Below are 19591 nucleotides of genomic sequence, written 5' to 3' on the forward strand. Positions count from 1 at the left end.
CCAATTTCAGAACCCTTCCAACTCTCCAGATCTCCTTTTAAAATGGTCAAATTTCTAATTATAGAATCAGAAGCTGTCGAATGCCAGTATGCTTCTCTAGAATAGATTAACTCAAAGAATAAAAAACTAAAATTTAAGTTTTAAAAAGGCATCAAATTTTTGTGGAAGGAACAAGGGCTTTAGAATTAGGAGATCTGGGTTTGACACTCTGCGTTTTTCCCGTGTGAAATCGGGCAAGCTACTTGATCACCCTGAGTCACTCTTCTTATACAGTGCTTCTCTTGAGAGGTTCACAGTAGTGTATGTAAAGCCCCATGAGGATGCCTGGCTCTGAGCAGGCCTTCCGTGTGGGCAGGCCTCACCTGGTTCAAGCTAATAGGGACTCTGAGCTGAAATCCCAAACTTTACCCATGTTGTAGAAAGATCAGGATAGTACCCAGTGTTGATACGTTGTATAAGGAGAACCATGGGCCCCAGGCCTTCCCCCAAGAGCACAACATGCACTAGAATATGGTCTGTGTAAGAAGAGTACCTTGACTCAGCCTGGCAGAGTCACGTGGAAACACGCAGGACAACAATCCTCTGCACTCCACGTGGAAGGAAGGGAACAGTAGTCCTTGGACTAGAAATGTGGACATCTGTCATGACACTTAATCCCTCTCTCTCTTGCTGCTGATAACAGATGAACTGCCTTGGGAAGCTCCGGGCCATAAAAAGGGAGAAGAAGTAATATTCTCTGAAACTGTACATAGTTAGTATTTATAGGCAAAAAGAAAGTTATTCAATTTATTTTTTTAAGCTTTTTTTGCAGTTTGTATTCCTTTCAGTGCTATAGAGGGCAGGGGAAGTTCATAATTTTGGACTTTATCAGAATTCTAAAGTTAGGTCTTTTGTTCTGTAATTATATCCTTCAGCCTATAGTTGCCACAGGAGCTGCTTGTAGCTTTGCAGAATGAGTCTTTAAACCATGGCTCTGTCCCAGTGTTGTTGAGGAAATCACCTCTGTGCCCGAACCTCAGTTTCTCCAACTGTAGGCATGGGTAGCCAAGTAAAATGTAAATTCTTTGTACTGCTGAATCCAGTAAAGACTGGAATTCACCAGTAAAGACTGGAATTCACCTGGCCTTGTAGCTCCTCTTGAGCTGACAGATGAGCCCAGCTGGTAAAATTCTTATTGGCCAAGAGTTCTGTTCTCATTTTCATCCGGAAAATTCCAAAAGACCTCAGAAAATGCTCAAAGGAGGAGATGCAAAAGGGGAAGTACTGTGACCTGCATCCTGTAAAGGCTGAGAAACCAAAACCTTGCCCTGACTTTGGTGTATTGGCAGTAGGTAAATTGCTTCCAAGGAAGAGAAGGGTCAGTGCTTCCCAGGTAATCAAGGGTTGGGAATGTGAAGGCTATGGAACTGCAGGACCCCACGGTCAGAATGACTGGGACTCACTGGCTGCAAGTTACTCTGTGTGTCAACAGGAATGACGCAGGGGCACAGCAGAGCCCGCAGGGTTCCAGCGATGGCCATGGTGAGGCCCCCTCGACCTCCAGCACAGCTGGCAACTCTTCTGTGCCAGGTAAGGCCACCTGCCAGACTGGGCTCTTCTGGGGCCTGCCTGTGGGGAAAGATGAAACCTAGTCATCCCTCGTCATCTGGTTCTGTCTGTTCTGACCATCCTTCTCCTCAGCCCTATGTGTCTTCACTCGTATGTGGTACACTCTAGGTGTGTCATTAGCCCATTCCTGACTCGGAGCAAATCCTGGGAGCAAGTTGAAACACTCAAGGGAGGAGCTGTGTGTGTTAAGAAGCGAGATCCTGAGGCAAATGGCTCCCTGCAGGGCTGAAGTCGGGCCCAGGGTGGTGACTGGCAATGCTCATCCACCTGCTGTCCCTTGGGAAGGACCAGCAATGGGAGGGGTGGTAGACAGGCCCCTGGGCTCCTCATTGGGTGGCTAAGTTCATGGAGTTTTAAGTTGAGTTTTATTTCTTTTGACGTAAGATCTACCAGGTTATTACTTTGATCCTGAAAAGAAGCGCTACTTCCGCTTGCTGCCTGGCCATAACAACTGCAACCCGCTCACAAAGGAGAGTATCCGGCAGAAGGAAATGGAGCGCAAGAGGCTGAAGCTGCTAGAGGAAGAGAAGCAGCAGGGAAAGGTAGGTGCCGCCCCAGGGGCTGACCCGTCCCCTCCACTCCTGCCAGCGTCCACCCACTGCCGCAAGGAGGAGTCAGTGAAACACCCCCCATAAGACTCGGCGTAGCACACTTCCCTGAAGGGAACCTGATGAAGAGAATAGGAACAGGCAAGATACTCCTCCCACCACCGCCGCCTTTTCTCATTTGCTGGATTTCATCAGTAATCCTGACACTCTGTTCCTCCCCCGGAGGTTCTTGGTTAGCAACCGGATACAGCCTCTGTGACTGTATATTTTCAATGGAAAACCAGAACGTGTGGTTTGGATAGGAGGGTTTCCAGGATCCCTTCTGGGGCTGAGGTGCCAGGATATCTCAGCGATCACGGGAGCAGTGGAATGGAAAATCCGGGCCCCACAGTCACTGTAGCTCAGATGGAAAGCATGATGCAGACCTGAGTGGCCAGGGCCTCTCCTGCACTTGCCAGCTCAGTGGCCTCGTATCAGATTTAAGTTGACGGGGCCTTGGAGAGAGGGGTGCTGAGCAGACTTTGCAGCTCTCACATACTTTGTTGTGATAGGCTTTTCCTCTTTCCAAGGAGAGGAGAAGATGAGATTTTTATGTGTGTAATTTCTGTCAACTTAGTACCTGTTTCTTCATTGCATCCTAAAAATAGAATCCATTATACAATAACAGAAAACTTCATCACACCTTTCTCTCTTTAATTTAGAAAATAGCCAGGTTGGGATTTAATACATCTTCCTTACTCCAGAAAAGCAAGCTGGGTTTTCTCAACGCCACCAGTTACTGCCGGTAAGACAATGCCTCATGGTTATGTTTTCTTCATCAGTGTTCTTTTCCTATTTTTTTATTTCCATGGTCCAAGAATTAAGTCAGCATAGCACACGTAGCTGCTCTTTGAGGCGCCTTCACAGTGGAGGCGCTCCAGCCCACAGCCTGCCTTCTGCTGCTGAAGTCAGCCCTGTGATCGTCACCTTCCCTCGAGAGCCAGGGAGAGCGGGGAATGCCTCTAGGCAGAGAAACTGGGCAGGAATTTCTCAAGGTGTTTCCTCTTCGTTACCTGTAGTTTGTTTCTAGTTAAGTAGAAGGTCCTTTAACTTCATCCCATCAGACTTCTGCCTCCTTTTCTCCTAATGAGTTGTCAGCAAAAATGGCAGGTTAAATGGGTATGTACTAAATTTCAAACGCTTGTGATGTCTACAGTTCTAGCTAAAGACCCGTGAGGTAGGTTGACCCTTCCCCCAGCTTCCAAAAGAAGAGACTGAGACTCAGTGGAGTGATTTGTTCAGGGTAAAGGTAGAAAGGGGACCGACCATCTATCTGACTCCCAAGCCTGAGCTCCTAGCCCTTGCATTCTGCTTCTTCCTGCTACAGTGGGGCGAGAAGAAACAACATGAGTGTGGGTGGCTCCCTTGGGGAGGCCCCCTCCGGGGGAGGCCGGCCCTACAGGCAGTATCAGCCAGGGCAGCTGGGGAAAGAGTTAAAGGTCTAGTTCTTCACCCGAAGACATGCTCAGTCCTTGGTGAAGAGGAAAGGAGCCCATCGGGTGGGCAGCTGCACATGAACTGTGTGCCCTGCAGCGGGTTGTTCCGTTCGGTCACATGCTCTTCATCCTAAGAGAAAGAGTTGCGCTAGAGGATCCAAAACCAATCTTTCCAGTGTGACCTTCTTTGACACCGTGAGTGAGCCACCCATTTCTTTGCTGTCGTTTTCCTAAGATTCTTATATCGAGCTTCCTTGGGGCCTTGCTCGGCTCCGCTGCTGAGATTTAACACAGAGAGAGAACTGACCCACAAAGATGGTCTTCTGGGTCGGGGACAGAGCAGAAGCCCTGCGTCTTCTTCGTGGATACTTAGGTGCGGCGTCCACCCTCCCATGCTGCTCTCTTTCTCCTCTGCAGTTTAGCGCACGAGCTGCGAGTGAGCTGCATGCAGAGGAAAAAGGTCCAGATTCAGAGCTCAGATCCCTCCGCTTTGGCAAGTGACCAGTTTAACCTGATAATGGTGAGTGCAAGGGAGCCATCCCCGGGTGCCAGGGTGTAGTGGCCGTCCCCTGGACCATTCGTGGCTTCGCTTTGGTTTCCATCAAGCCTGACTGCATAGAAGCCACTAGCCTTGAAATCAGGTATTACGATTCTAACAAGCAGCTCCCAGTGGCAAATGCCAAGCTGGCGAGACAGGCTGTGCTGTGACCATTATCACCCCCACTACAGCTGTGTCGCTTGACAGTCATTAAAGCCACAGTCCGCACATGCCAACGGAGAACCATCACAAAGTAACTTTCCAGTGGGTATGTTGTGTACACAGGTGAGAAAGTACATGGTGGACCAGGGGCCTCTAATCCTTTCCATGCTAGACAGGATTTGGTGGCCACACCTAAAGTTCCAGCGTCCTTCAGAAGCAATAGCGTATTCGTCTCTTGCTTTGTCCCTGACCTCAGTAGCAGGGCCTGCTCATCCAGCACACCTCCACTTCATCATCCATTGCATCATTTCTGGGAAACAGAAAGTTCCCACTTCCAGTTAGACCCGAACCAGAAGCCAGGGGCCAGAGAAATGTTGGCAGAGGATCAGAGTGTCCACCCAGACAGAAGGAGTCAGACCGCTGAGCTAGACTGGCAACCCCTGGGGGCCTTCCTGGAGGCGGAGGGCCAGTCAAGGAGAGTGAGAGAACCTCAGTGGTCTGCTGGTAGGACGGAAGGCTGAGGCGATGGAATTGACCATTGAGGTCCAGCCCCAAGAGACCTCAGCAGCAGAATCCTTCTGCGGAAGGGGTGTTGGGGGCCAGGACTCACATTCTGTCCTGTGTTTGGAGTATAGTTTGACCTGAATCGAGCAGAATTCTTTCTGGTGGTGGGTTCCCCTCCGGAGCCCCCTCCCTCCAGTAGACCTGGCGGGGACGGTAGAGGTCACTGTGCGCCCGCCGCTAAGCAGGGCCTGGGCCCTCGGCCCTCACCCTCCGGTGCTGGTGCTTGCAGGACCCTCCCCGTCTCTCAGTTACGACGCCTGGATGCCAGGTGTGACCAGAGGGGTGGGAAGGGCAGTTTTTCACCCAGGGATCAGATTTTCAATCTGACGCTAGCCGTGGTAATGATTCTTCAGGAACATACCTGTTCTTGCCGAGTGAGCTTACAAAGGAAGTCTGTTTTCACCAGCATCCAAACTGGTGTGTATACGTGTATATTTATACATATATATTAAAAAACACACATATAAAGGTTTTGCTTTGAAATAATTAACCATATTTTTTAAATGAGAAAAGAAAAGCTTAAAAATAGCCCACATCCCAGTGCCATCTTTTTATAGCAATTTTTTTCCCTACGCAGTGCCTTTTTTTACTTGGTGGTAATCATAGTAAAGTGAAAGTCGCTCAGTCATGTCCGACTCTTTGCCACCCCATAGACTATACAGTCCATGGCATTCTCCAGGCCACAATACTGGGGTGGATAGCCTTTCCCTTCTCCAGGGGATCTTCCCAACCCAAAGATCAAACCCAGATCTCCCGCATTGCGGGCGGATTCTTTACCAGCTGAGCCACAACGGAAGCCTGAGAATACTGGGGGGGTTAGCCTTTCCCTTCTCCAGCAGATCTTCCCGACCCAGGAATCGAACTGGGGTCTCCTGCAGTGGTAATCATAGTAGCTGTGTAATAGGAATCTTTTAGCACTTGGCGGTTATAACTAGCATTTCCCACATTGCTGTGTGGCCTGCATGATGGCTACGTGCTGTGTCACCATGAGGCTCATCTGAGCAGTCCTCTGGGTGGACGTTAGGATTCTCCCACACCCAGTTGAGTGAGGTCAGACTTGCTGGCCGTGCCCCTCACTGCCGTTTTTGCTCCTGAGTTGTGAGACCAGATACCTGTTAGCTTTGCCCAATGATGGCTACACCACGTAGGGGCAAGTCAGGTCACTCCACATTCCCTCAAGGACAGGGGCCCTCACCTGGTGGAAATGCACAGAGAACGTGGGGGCTGGGCAGTTGGTCTTAGGCAGCCCACCTGGCTCAGCCTGGGCGGTCACCCACAGTCCACCTCCCCTCTCCAGGTGGATACCAACAGTGACCGGCTCTTCACTGTGAACGATGTCAAAGTCGGGGGCTCCAAGTACGGCATCATCAGCCTGCACGGCCTGAAGACCCCCACGTTCAGGGTGCACATGCACGAAAACCTCTATTTCACCAACCGGAAGGTACGCTGCCCTGCGCTGTAGCCTTGGCAGCCGCTTTGCCTTTGGATCCAGGGCACTGCGGCAGTTAGCCACACTCAGAAGAGAGGAGAGGGCTTGGTGAAGGAAGCAGGGCTCTGTTACCTCATTTTCACAAGGGAAAACGTTGCGTTTTAGCTCCTGGGAGGTGCCCCATGGTGGGCAGAGTGTCCTCCCACTGCGTCTTTCCACGTTCCATCTCCCAGCCAGTCTAGCCAGCACTGAAATTTACATAAATGTAAGAGGCTTGCTTGCTGACTAGGGGGCAGCCTTTACATTGATTTGGGGTGATGACATCTGTAAGAAGCTATGATTTCCTCTTCGGTTGAGACCTAGGCCACAAGACACAGGTTGAAAATGGTTTCTGGGTTAAGTGAGATCTGTTGCAGAGAATCTACCCCCTCCCTGGAGGGGATACCAGATGCCTCATTATGAGGCCCCCGTGCTGATGATGAAGGACCCCCATCCAGGAGTTGCTTCCTCCCCTTGCCCTCGAGGTTCTACGCGGTGGGCAGGGAGCTTCCTTGTCCTCAGAAGCTCGTTCCAGCCCCTGTTCAAGGAGTGAGACCTGAAGAAAGCAGTCACGTGGCTGTGTTCTGTAAGAAAGCGTCTGTTTCTAAGTTGGCGGTCAGACCAGTCTTCCCATCTCCCTGTGTGTTTCCTCACCAGGTGAACGCCATGTGCTGGGCCTCGCTGAATCACCTGGATTCCCACGTTCTGTATCTTTGGGCAGTTAAGAGGTTTGGTGGGCAGGCTGCACACTGGTGTAGACCTGGGCACCTGTGGGGTTTGTGAGACTGTGTCTTGGTGTCTTAGTGTCCAGAGGTCTGGGCCATTCTGCAGGCATGTCTCCCCTGGAGGAAAGAGCGGCGCACCCGCTAGAAAACAGGGATCCCCATGGAGCACAGAGAAGTAGCTGAAGCGCTGGAACTGTGCTGATGGCACCTGTATCAGACAGAGTTCGGGGCTCGAGAGTCAGTGCTTTAGCAGAGGAACCGAGCACAAAGGAACAGTAAAGCCTTGGAAAGGGACCCCAGGTCCTCCTGAGACAGAGGGAAGAGGGGGAACCGTGCAGGCGGCGGGGAGGCTGACGGCACACCAGAGAGGATGTTTCTTGGACGTGGACTGGGGCTGTGGGCTCTGGGCCTAGGTTGCTGCCCCCTGATGGCCTTCTTCAGAGCACTCTTCATTCTAGTCTCCATCTTCCCTTCCCAGATTGTAGGGGATTCTTTTTTAAGGGGGAGTTGTGTTTGTTTTTTTTTTTTAATTTGTTCCACAACACTTTGTTTCAAAGGGTTTTTATTAGGATCTGATTATAAATTTTATGATTATAAATTTTATGTAAGACAAAGTGTGTGTGTTCTGTAAGTAGAAAGTTTTAGGTGGCTTTCGTTTGGTGGGGTTTGTGTAGTGATAGGACCACCTGTTACTCTCTCGATCTCACCAGAGGGCAGGAGAGATCAAGCCTTTAAAAAGGCAAAACACGAACCTCATTCCCATTTCTGATCTTCAGAAAATATGGCACTTTTCCATGCTTCTCTTTGTGAGGATAAAAATTCATTTACAGGCCTACCTCAGCATGTAGGTTCAGTTCCAGACAAGTGCAACAAAGAGAATATCATAATAAAGCAAGTCACATGAATTTTTTGCTTTCCCAGTACACATAAAAGTTGTTTACACTATCCTATTAAGTGTGCAGCAGCATTATATTTGAGCAACAACGTACACACCTTAACTTACAAATACTGTTAAAAGTGCTAATCATCACCTGAGTTTGACTTGTTTGAAGACAAGTCAATCTTTTTGCAATAGACATGAAAGATCGTTGATTACAGATTACTATAACATAAAATAGTAATGAAAAATTTTGAACTATTGTGAGAATTAACAAAATGTGACACAGAAACACAAAATGAACAAATGCCCCTGGGAAAATAGCAACAGTAGTGAACTTGCTCAACATCAGGTTGCTACAGATCTTCAGTTTGTTTTAAAAAATAAAAATAAAAAAGCCCACCATCTGCAAAGAGCAGTAAAGCAAAGCATTGTAAAACAAAGTACGCCTGTAATGGGGTTTAATGACGGGTCTATTGCTGTTTAATCAGCAGCTTGCCCTCTGGTGGTCATTTCAGGTAATCAGGCTTTTATACACCTGCTGCTTTTACTGAAGGCCTTGAACTTTCTCCCTTTACAAAAATGACACCTGGTTCAGACCAGCCATCTGCTCTTTTCTCTGGAGTGGCAGAAGGTTCGACTGAATTTTTTCTACACTTAACTAGTTTCTTCATTGACCTGTGGCCTATTAAAGGATTAAATCTTTGATACTGGCCCTTGCAAGTACCATGCAGAGCTTGAGTGTAACCTGGGTTTCAGCCATAATAACATGGGTAAGGACTTTCTCCCATCCTTGCCCTACAAACCTAAAAGGAAAAGAAATTTATTTAAGAAAGAATTGAGCTGCCCAGACACAGGGTTCTCATGTATAGTTTCAACAGCCTCTGTACTAGAGATACTTAACACGAGGCTTACCACCCAAGGCAACATGATACCATACATACGTCACACATGCAGGTGGTCAAGACTGTTGCCTGCTTAGCATAGATGTCCATTTTTCAATGAAGTGTGTATATTCATTCCATCATTTATTGAGCATCTGCAATCCCTGTGGAAGGCTGGAACTGGGCACCTCAACAGGTGATCGAGTCTGCAGTGATGGCCATGGGGCAGTTGTAGAGTACAGGATTTGGGTGGCCTTTCTGGAGGTGACTCCCACATGGGAAGGAGGGGACAGAGTGCCCATTAGAAGGAATAGTGAGAAGCAAGCTTGGCACATTGGGCAGCAGTAAGTGGCTTGGTAGCCATGATGTTTTTGGCTAGGTAGGACCTTGCCAAACCAAATCCTCAGGGCTGTGGGATGCCCCTTGAGAACGGTGGTCATGGATTCACTTCTCATGGCAGTGAGGGTGGCTGACTGGTGAGGATGAGACCTTGGATGGAAGGCTGCTGCAGGACCAAGAGTAGTGGAGAGTGAACTGATGAGCAGGAGTGGAGGAGAGACAAGTTTAAGAGGCTTTAGAGCCTAGGCTGAGGTGTCTTAGTGATAGAAGGTGCAAGGATGGAACGCCGGGGGAGTGCTTATGGAGCCAAGGAGTGTCGTTAGAAACTATGCTGCATGGCTCAGGGCAGGACTGGAAGGCGTTCATCGGGTTTAGGTATTAAGAGCTCACTGGAGACCTTGGTGGAGAACATTTCGCTGAAAAGGTGAAGGTCTGACCTGGATTTCAGTGGGTTGAAGAGTAAAAAGGCAAGGAAGTAGGGAATAAACACAGGTTCCTGTTGAAACTCTGAAGGGAAAGGAACCAAATCAGAAGACGGTCCAGTAGAAAAGCAGGCAAAGGATGTAAAGTGACAGCTCAGAGAACGGGAAACCTGATGACTATCAGATGTAGTCAGAAATGCAAATTAAAAGATAATTTATACCCATTCAGATAAACGCAGTTTTTAAGGTCTGATAGTGCCAAGTTTTGGTGTAGGAGAATGGGGAAAACTGCTAGAAAATACCAGTTTCCTATTTAGTAAGGGTGAATGTTTTATGGAACTCCTGTTTCAAATGTTTGTGTATGTATCGCACACTGTAGTGTAAAGTGAAACCCTTATCACAGGTGTAAGAAACTTTTAAGAGAAGCTTCCCATACATGGGAGTGGAAGACAGAAGGACAAGAAGAGAGGAAAAAAGGATGCGGGTTGGGGGCAAAACCCACTTCAGTGCCCAGCAGCAGGATCCCAGATAAATAAATTGTGGTCTGTTCATACAAAGGAGTGCTCTCTGGTGCAAGTGGTTGAACCAGAGCTGCAAACACAACCGCAGTTACGTCTCGGAGACAATGTACGTTGAACAGTTGTAGAAGATTGTGTGTGATACCGTTTACATGTATTTTAAAATCAAATGCTTCTTTACATTGCTTATGGACAAACACTGTGTAGTAGAAATATTAAGGCCTAGAACTCAGACTTGTTTTAGAGTAGCAATTCTCTCTGTGTGGGGGAAGTTAAAAGGGGCCTTTAAGTGTATCTGTGACATTTTTTTCCTTTTAAAATATCCAAAACTAAATATGGAAAATGTGAGCCTGTTAAATGTGGATGATTTTTTTGAAGAGTGCTGATGCCCATTCTCCTCCTAGAGGAGACTCGTTCTTGACTGTCCTTAACAGCTTTTCCAGGCTGTGCCTCATGGGAATTGCAGAGACTCCGGGCTGTGCCACCCTGCTCCCCACGTCGCTGTTTGTCAGTAATCATGCAGGTACTGATGGATAAGGAGGTGCTGGGGGACATCTTTGTCCTCTGCCTCCCAGGAGCTGCAGCCAGCAGCAGCATAAGCTCTGTGATGATGGCTTGGACAAGATGGGTGGGGACCACAGGCTGGTGAGTCTTAAGTGGGAGCTCGCAGGGTGGGGACGATCTGCAGAGCACCTGGGAGGATTCCTTAAACTCCACCCAGGATTTGTACTGGAAGCATGTACATCTTCACTTATCCCCTCCTTTTAGGTCTTTTCAGCAGCCAGAACAGTTAAAAGCATGTATAACCAATATAGGAGATGAAAATATTTATTTAGGCTGCCTATATACAGATGACCAAGAGAGCATCTGTTAAGCTCCTACTGTATGGAAGGTGCTGTGAGGGATACTTAGATTCTGTATGGCTGAAGGCAGCCTGACGGCCTGGCAGCATTCTGGATATGAAGTTTTCAGTTTCAGAGAATTAGGATCAGAGACAAGGATCAGGCCTCTCAGGTAGACCTGGCATGAATCCAGGTCTGCCCCTACCCATCTTGAAGAGATTGCTTAACCTCTGGAAAGTAAATATCTGCCCCCTCGGGTTACATGGAAGATTAAGTGATTTAATGCACACTTAGCCTTGTGCCTAGCATTTCATCATACAGCCAGTTTGTGAAGCAGGAGGATGTAGTATCACCATTTTACAGATGAGGAAACTGAGGCAAAAAGAGGTTCAGAATTTGCCTTACAAAACCAAGAGAGGCTCTTAGAAGTCAGGATAGTGGTTTCCTTTAGGGAGGAGTGAGGAGGGTAGTAATTGGGAAGAAACATGAAGAGTATCAGTGTACTAGAATGTTCTGTCAACCTGGGTGGCGGTTATATAGCTCTACTTACTTTGAGAAAACTCATTAAGGGATATAGTATGGTTTGTGCCCTTAATGTATGTTTTATCAATTTTAAAAAATGAACAGAAGGTTTGCTTAAGATTGCACAGCTGGACTTGAAACACTGCTGCTGTTCCCTCAGCAGGAGACCGGCCTGGCATGCTCTGCAGTTTCCGGATCCCCGGGGCCTGGTCCTGTGCGTGGTCCCTGAACATCCAGGCAAACAACTGCTTTAGTACAGGTGAGCCACCCAGCTGCCCAGGGTGAGGGAGGGCCCAGACCCGAAACGCCGGTCCACAGTTCCCTCTCCCCGGACCGAGAGGGACATTGTCCGCCACGTCTCCGTCTCCGTCAGGCTTGTCTCGGCGAGTCCTGGTGACCAGCGTGGTGACGGGACACCGGCAGTCGTTTGGAACCAGCAGCGACGTCTTGACCCAGCAGTTTGCCGTCACGGTTGGTTGCACTGGGGACGGCCTAACTCAGAGTTTCCCGAAAGGGGCCCTTGTGCTGGGTTGGAATGGGATTCCCTGGCATGCGGTCTAGTCCTCGTCTCTCATTTGCAGGGAAAAAGCGGGCATCCAAAGTGATTCATGGGTGAATAAGTCAGTGCTGGATGAGATTTGGCCGATCTGGAAAGGCCTGGCTCAGCTGGCTTTCAGCAGCTTCCTAAAGTTTCAATGAAGTGTTAGTTCTTGAGTACTTAGATTAGCCAGCAGGACCATAAAAAAGTTTTAATGTATAAATTATGTCCCAGTTAGTAACAGTTTTATATGCAGTTGTCAAGCTACCCATGAAATTTAAAAATCAAAATTCTGGTCCTTACTACATTTCAAAGACTTGACCTGTAGAAAATGCCACCTTTCTTTCAAAGCGTGGAAGAGATGTGCCGACCTGCTTTTGGCAATAAGCACAGAACTCCTCATTCCGGTTTCTTCAGCCATCTTCCCATGCTATTTGGGACCCATGTCTTCCCTGGATTTCTAGTCTGTGTTACTCCACTCTCATCACCTACTTCCTAACTCACAACCTGGGCGGGGACGGGACACCCTCACTTCACGGAAGGGGAGGGGTTCAGGGTGAGGCCTTAGGGGCCCATCGCAGCCAGCGGGGAGGACACTGGAGGGACACATGGTATCCAGTTCTTGACCTTTGATAAGAAACCCTTCCATCTCCACTGAAGCTCGAACCCTAACCAGCCTGCCTCTACCTATCCCTCTGATCCAGAGAAGGGAGGCAGGGGGCTGTGTTCTGGGGGACTCACCCTTCGCAGCCGTGGAGGGAGGTACCAAGCAGTCCTTCTCTCCACAGGCTCCTTTGCTATTTAACGGCTGTCGTTCTGGCGAAATCTTTGCCATTGATCTGCGTTGTCAAAATCAGGGCAAGGGCTGGAAGGCCACCCGCCTGTTCCATGACTCTGCAGTGACCTCTGTGCAGATCCTCCAAGAAGAACAGTGCCTGATGGCGTCTGACATGGCCGGAACGGTACGGGTACCACTGACTCTGCAGCTGCGGGAGCTGCTCTGGGCCAGGGGAGGGGCTTGGCGGGAGAGACTCCTGTGTCGGACCGCGGCAGGGGAGAGGCATGGAGACCAAGTGAGGTGCCAGGTGTGCAGGGCAGCTGCTTTGCCACCCACTCAGAGCCCTGTCTGGTCTAAAGGGATGGGGCACTGGTCCTGGTGCCTCTGATGGGTTCTCAGACTCAGACCAGGCATTTTCTCACTTGAGGTGGTCTGTGGAGACCACCTCGTCCCCGCTGGCTTTCACACCTGGGGCTCACCAGGACCTGCTCATAGACCCTTCCTGACAGCCTCTGTGCTTCTTCCCACAGATCAAGCTGTGGGACCTGAGGGCCACCAAGTGCATCAGGCAGTATGCAGGGCACGTGAACGAGTATGCCCACCTGCCCCTGCATGTGCACGAAGAGGAAGGAATCGTGGTGGCAGGTAGCTGGGGACGAGGCGCTCCATCCCACTGACCCTGACCCTGAGGACCCCCAGCAGCTAAAGCAGAGAAGACATGACTCTGACAAGCTGAATAAAGGGGGTTTGGACAGTTGGGTCTGGGAGTCAAGATGGGGTGCAAAGTTGGCCATCAGTGAGCAACAGTTTAACCCCCAGCATGTGGATAGCCCTTTGTCTCCATGTCACTGGGCAGACATCACTTCAGTTACAGGCCAGTGAGGAGCAATGAAACACAGCAACGTAGGAGACCTGGGTGTGGGGGTTAAGTCTGTTCACCAGGTCCACATTCAGGGCGGCCGTCCTGTCGAAAAGCTTGAGCTCCCTGTTCTTTGTACTCATGTTTCTACCAGAGGATGTTGAGAAAAGAGATGAAGGTCATTGTAAAGGAACCAATGCCCGGTCCCTTTACCACCACCGCTGTGATCCCATGATGTGTAGAATAGAAGCAGAGCTTTCGAGCACCAAACCCCCTTGAAAGGAGTTACAAGTTGATCACAGATTATATTATATAATTATTTGGCAGTTTCACAAGGCAGTAGGCCCTTGGCATTAAGGGGTATGTTCTCAGTCTTCACAGATCTCAAATTTTCTAATATTCCTACAGAAAGTACTTCTCTGCTGTGAAATTTTTTGTGGCTGAGAAGCATCACTTCGCTAGAACTTAGAATTTTTTACGACTCTTACCACACCACCAGCAGTTAGCTTCCTTAAGTCTGTTTTCCACAAGTTTTCACCACAGAAGAGTTTCTGTGTTCTGGACGATAGAAAAGATATGAGCTTTGCTGCGAAGCAGGTGTAGGGAGTGGGCTGGCTGCAGTAATCCTTGAACTGCACAGCCGGAACTGACCCACCCCTAAGGTCAGAGAGTCAGCTCGGATGCTCAGAAGCACACACTGAAATCCGTGATGCCTAAGGTCTGCCCTTTTCCCCCAGTAGCATATATTGGCTGTCCGGGCTGCTGTAATCAGTGGTGTCTGGTGTCTCTTTCCTCTGACCTATGAACACTGAAGACTATAAAGTCTTATGAACTGAATCATTAAAGCAGAAAATGTTTTGGAGGGAGTTATCACCCAATTTGCCCGGGGATATAATGAAATTAAAGAGATCGTCCTGGTTACTATCTCATAAAAAGGAAATGAGCTGCATGTCATCTAGAACAGGTGGGCTGAGCTCCCTCTTGAACAGCCCTTGTCACCAAGAGAAACAGAATGGGCCACCCAATAGCCAAGATGCCCCATGAACCACCCAGGGTGTCACAGCCAGCCTTTGTGTCTTGTCCCTTTGAACACCGGTGACTCGTGATCCTGGAGCACCAGGGCAACCTGTAACTTTCATTTTCAAAAGGGACATCTTATCTGTAGAGACAGTTTCCGTTGTGAGTTTGCTTGGCTCACGTGGAATCACCTTTAGCCGTTAGGAATCGCGGAAGCTGGGGCCATAGTTCCCGCCCCCCGCCCCCCGCCCCGGTCCTGTGCTTTCTCACTAACCTGCCGCATGTCTTCCCTCTTTCTTAGTGGGTCAGGACTGCTACACGAGAATCTGGAGCCTCCATGATGGCCAACTACTCAGAACCATACCCTCCCCATACCCCACCTCCAAGGCCGACATTCCCAGCGTGGCCTTCTCTTCTCGGCTTGGGGGCACCCGGGGAGCGCCAGGGCTGCTCATGGCTGTCCGGCAGGACCTTTACTGCTTCTCCTACAGCTAACTCTGCGGGGTGCGGCCTGGAGGGATGTGAATGTTACTCAAGGGAGCTACGGTAGCTGTATTTTTGCCACAATTGCTGTTTCCAGTGAGGGCATTTTAAGTGGGTCGTCTGTGTGCACATGTACCATCCATCCAGCTGCGGAGGAAGAGGTGCTGTGTTTTATGTGGAGATACTTCAGTAAAGTGATTTCAATTAAGTTGTGAGCCTTGAAAGTCCTTTTCATAAAAGGTGCCTATTTCTTGCTGAATTCTTGATCTCCGCCCCCCTCTTTTTTTAACAAAAAATAATTTTCTAAAGGCTGAAGATAGACAGTAACTAAAGCTGCTTTTTTCGCCAAAAACCCTTTTAAGAAGCCTGATGAGACTGTTAGTAGTCAGTGCCTGGGTCCCAGAAAGACATCCTTGAGAAAGCCAGGTGAGAAGAAGGGGAAGCCATTTCTCTGAGTCTCTAGATTTTTAAGGCTGAGTTGGTCATCATTAAATTAGCCTTCTCAAACTCACTCAACACCAGTGTCAGATCTCTGGGATTCTTACTTATTACCATTCATTGGCTTTCAAAGGAAAGATGGATCCTTTCAGATGCTAGGCAGGCCTTAGCGTGCATTTCTTGAAGCACCTTCCAGAATGTTAGATACAGCAGCTCCTGTGTTTATCGTGGTGACTTGAACATCCATTCAAGGACCCCAATTCAAAGAAAACGGGCTTTGCCTTTTTGTAATCCAAGAGAAGCGGTTTGTGAGATGTTTATACAGAGTATTAATATATAAAGAGCCTGTCTTTCTACCAAATAAAGAACCACAATATGGTGTGTTGCTTTGTTCATGATTTAGAACCTCGTGATGCTTGGCTGCTGTAGCATCAAACCAGCTACGGCAACACCTGCTCAGATCTTGGGTGAGGGAACAAAGGGAGGCTTTGCTGCAAAGCTTTCAGCAGGGTCCCTGGCCTGGGTTGGGTTCAGCCAATCGAACCTAACAGCAGGAAAGAGGGCAGGAGCTTGAGGGGAGAGTGTTAGTTTCTGGCTCCCCTCCTGTTGGGGTTTGGAGGGCTGTGGCTGTTTCCCTCCACCCCAGGTTACAGCTTCTGCTGGAACACAGCCCTCTGGATTCCAGGAACTTCTCTCCATTTGTCCCTTCAGACCTGCAGCTGGTAATTGCATCTCTCTGTTGCTAGTCCAATGTGCTTTACCAATTAAAACACTCTAGAGTTACCCCCTTGAGTGTTACACATCTATGTCCTGCCAGAACCCTCCTACAACTTAATGTACAGAGAAATCCAAAACTCTATTAGAGTATCAGAAAGGTCATCCAATAGATGAACTGTATAATAAATGTTTTCAGAGCTTTAGGTTTTCTAAATGACTTTCCCCTATCTTAACCTGACTTGACCCTTAAAACAACCCATAAAGGAGGTAGGGTAGTAGTAATAATATAAAAATTATCAGCATCCTTTTCTGGGCAGAGAAACTTGACTACAGATCACAGACCTGGGAAGCAAGAGACCTGGGCCTTGGCACCCGAAGAGACCTTGTCCTCTACTTTCCACACTCCTCCAGGTGCTGACAGTACTTGGGTATCACACTGCTAGTGCTAAGGAGAAATCACAAAGCGGCTTGGGGCAATGCTAGCATTTCATATTTAATCCTCTACTTTCCACACTTCTTCAGTTGCTGACAGTATTTGGGTATCACACCGCTAGTGCTAAGGAGAAATCACAAAGCGGCTTAGGGCAATGTTAGCATTTCATATTTAATCACCAAGTAAATAAATTTTTCTGGCTCTGGCACTCAAAGGCTAAGAAGCTTGCCAATTACCAGAATTCTTAGGTGTTCAATCATGTAGACATCGCCCCTGTATCTCTGCAGCCCTGGCATGCTGACCTGCATGAGGACCCAGGAAATAGCCTTAGGATTGAAAGGTCCAGCTGACCAATCAGAATTTTTTGGATTGATTTTGGTGACATGCCCCAACCCGAAGAGCACAGACAAGCATAGGTGCTAAGATATGACCCTAATATCACTCATACTTTCACCCCCCAGAAGTTCTAAGTTCTCACAAGTTTGTTCGTAACATGATCTGCCTTCTCCGGAGAGTATCTTTGGTATTGCACCTCTAGTGCAGGGCTTTTGCCACAATTCTGTACTGCAGAGAAGCTGTGGCTACTTGATCCACTTCTGAACAGTACACTGTCTTTCAGAGACAGGAGGCAACGTACTACTCAAGTACCTGATCAGCTCTGAGATACAGCCAGGGGTTATACCTGCAATGCAAGAGACCCAGGAGATGGAGGTTCAATCTCTGGGTCACGAAGATCCCCTGGAGGAGGAAATGGCAACCCACTCCAATATTCTTGCCTGGAAAATCCCATGGACAGAGAGAGGAGCATGGTGGGCTGCAGTCCATGGAGTTGCAAAGAGTTGGACATGACTGAGCACATCACATTCCCAAACACCTTCCTAAGTCCTTGTCAACTATGTCGTAGCCCAAGTTTCTTACTAGGCAAATACAGTTGTCAAAGAATTAGTTGTATGTTTGCCTTAGGCTTAAAAAAAAAAAAAAAAAAAAGGACATAATCAAAACTTCTTAATTTAGCAATCTGTTCTTATGTTTGGTTAGTGGTCACTGCTCCTAACATTTGGTCTAGATGATATGAAAAGTGGTTAAACTTCACTGTGAAGTTGATAAAGCATTTTGGCACACTGGCTTGTTAAGAGTGTCCCAAAGACTTGAGTGTGTCATACACTCTGGAGGTATTTTTCACTTGGAGGCCTGTTAGGGTATTTTGCCCTGATCCTCCGAGTTACAATGAAAGGTCTAGAATGAACAAAGGGTGGCATCAGCACCAGGGTCCAATAAATCCTTGGCTGTTTGCTTGCTCGTGGCCTTCTTAACAGATGAGAACAGTGGCACAGACTGGTCACCAGAATTGCCCACAGATCAACACTTGGTGCCCCCAACAAGGTCACCACCCACTTACCTCTTACCTGTGAGCCCTCACTCTGTGCTGGTCTAAATGTTCCATGTAACCATCTCTGTAAACACCTGCAGGCTAAATTCCTCCATTCATGTTATGATGGTAGAAGCCTCTGGGCCCACTCCTTGAAGTCTGCCTCTCCAGGCCACTGCCACGAGAAGGACCTTCCCCAAAGATCCCTGCACTCAATGGCTTCTTGTGTCTCGGGATAAAACGTGGCCTCGAGATGTGAACACACATGCCTTACCCTGTTGCCCCTTCTCTTGGGACATGTTTCACCCTCACCTGGGCATCTGTGCAAGCTGTCCTCCACTCCGTTTCATCTGTAATTGTCTAACTGTTGAGTCTGAGCTTCACAGAAACCTCCAGGGTGGTTAGTTTCCCCAGCACTTACCACATCTAGACACTGAGTATGTTTTGCCACCATTATTCCCTTTTAATTCTTAGGACCCTATGAAGCAGGTGAAGATCACGCCAATATACTGAGGGAAAAAACCTGAAAAGAAAGCAGTTTGCCTAAGGTCTGCTAATGAGAGAGAGAGCTAACAAGTTCTCAAGAAATCTATTCGAGACAGAATGGACTTTTTACTTTTGCCCTGGAAGTGTAAGATCTCCTTAAACCTAATTTTCCTACAGGTGACTTCTGGACCCATCTCCCTGCTTGCTCCTACCACCCACCCACCTGCACTCTTGGCCTCATCTGAATTTAAGCAGCCGCTACAAAACCAAGATGAACACTGGGTGTGTAGGACAAAAAAAAAAAAGAGAGAACTTTTGGTTATTTTGATACCGGGTTACCTTCTCCTCTCCTGGTCTGACTAGTGTAAGAAAGTGAGTTCGGAAGACTTTTCTGTATCTTTGCTGTGTGGTCCAGCAGACACCATGCTCAGGGGTGGCCCCACACGACAGGACAGGAGACGGTGGAGAACAGTTGTTCAACAGGAGCTGAACAGACAGAGCAAGGCAGGGGAGAGGATCGACACCAAAGGGCAGACAGAAAAGGAGAAGAGTCTCTTCCCAGTGTTTCCATAGGTCACTAGAAACACCTAATCTCTTCTGGGAGAGAGCATTCCCAGGGAATAAACTGAGATATTTACAAGTAAAATTCACCTCTCACTTGGCTTTTGCTCTGAAAAGCCACCAGCTTTCATCAACTAGGGGACATCCCTGGCGGCTAAGGCAGTAAAGCGTCTGCCTACAATGCGGGAGACCGCGTTCAATCCCTGGGTTGGGAAGATCTCCTGGAGAAGGAAATGGCCACCCACTCCAGTATTCTTGTCTGGAAATCCCAGGGATGGTGGAACCTGCTAGGCTCCAGTCCATGGGGTCACAAAGAGTCAGACACGACTGAGCGACTTCACTTTCTTTCATTTTTCATCAACTAGAAAGAGGTAGCAAGATGATACTGATGAACTTAAAGGAAAGAGGCCACAGTCCATA

General features: G+C 48.3%; 1 protein-coding gene across 2 annotated transcripts in view; it reads left to right on the forward strand.

Moving 5' to 3' along the window:
- The window catches only part of DCAF4 (DDB1 and CUL4 associated factor 4), a 31234-nt gene extending 15275 nt beyond the window's left edge, over positions 1–15959 (forward strand). The window contains exons 3-14 of one of the 2 annotated variants that reach the window (XM_052646444.1): positions 1472–1569; positions 1993–2150; positions 2858–2940; positions 4049–4151; positions 6193–6336; positions 7021–7070; positions 10572–10651; positions 11656–11751; positions 11866–11963; positions 12819–12992; positions 13339–13453; positions 14986–15959. In XM_052646444.1, coding sequence (XP_052502404.1) covers positions 1472–1569; positions 1993–2150; positions 2858–2940; positions 4049–4151; positions 6193–6336; positions 7021–7070; positions 10572–10651; positions 11656–11751; positions 11866–11963; positions 12819–12992; positions 13339–13453; positions 14986–15179 — 1393 coding nt within the window. In that variant the 3' untranslated portion in view covers positions 15180–15959. Of the gene's footprint in view, positions 1–1471; positions 1570–1992; positions 2151–2857; positions 2941–4048; positions 4152–6192; positions 6337–7020; positions 7071–10571; positions 10652–11652; positions 11752–11865; positions 11964–12818; positions 12993–13338; positions 13454–14985 lie in introns of both variants that reach the window. The other variant, XM_052646443.1, reaches the window with a different exon arrangement.
- The last annotated feature ends 3632 nt before the right edge of the window (positions 15960–19591 follow it).

The sequence above is a fragment of the Budorcas taxicolor genome, chromosome 10, assembly GCF_023091745.1.
Source record: "Budorcas taxicolor isolate Tak-1 chromosome 10, Takin1.1, whole genome shotgun sequence".
Lineage (NCBI taxonomy): Eukaryota > Metazoa > Chordata > Mammalia > Artiodactyla > Bovidae > Budorcas > Budorcas taxicolor.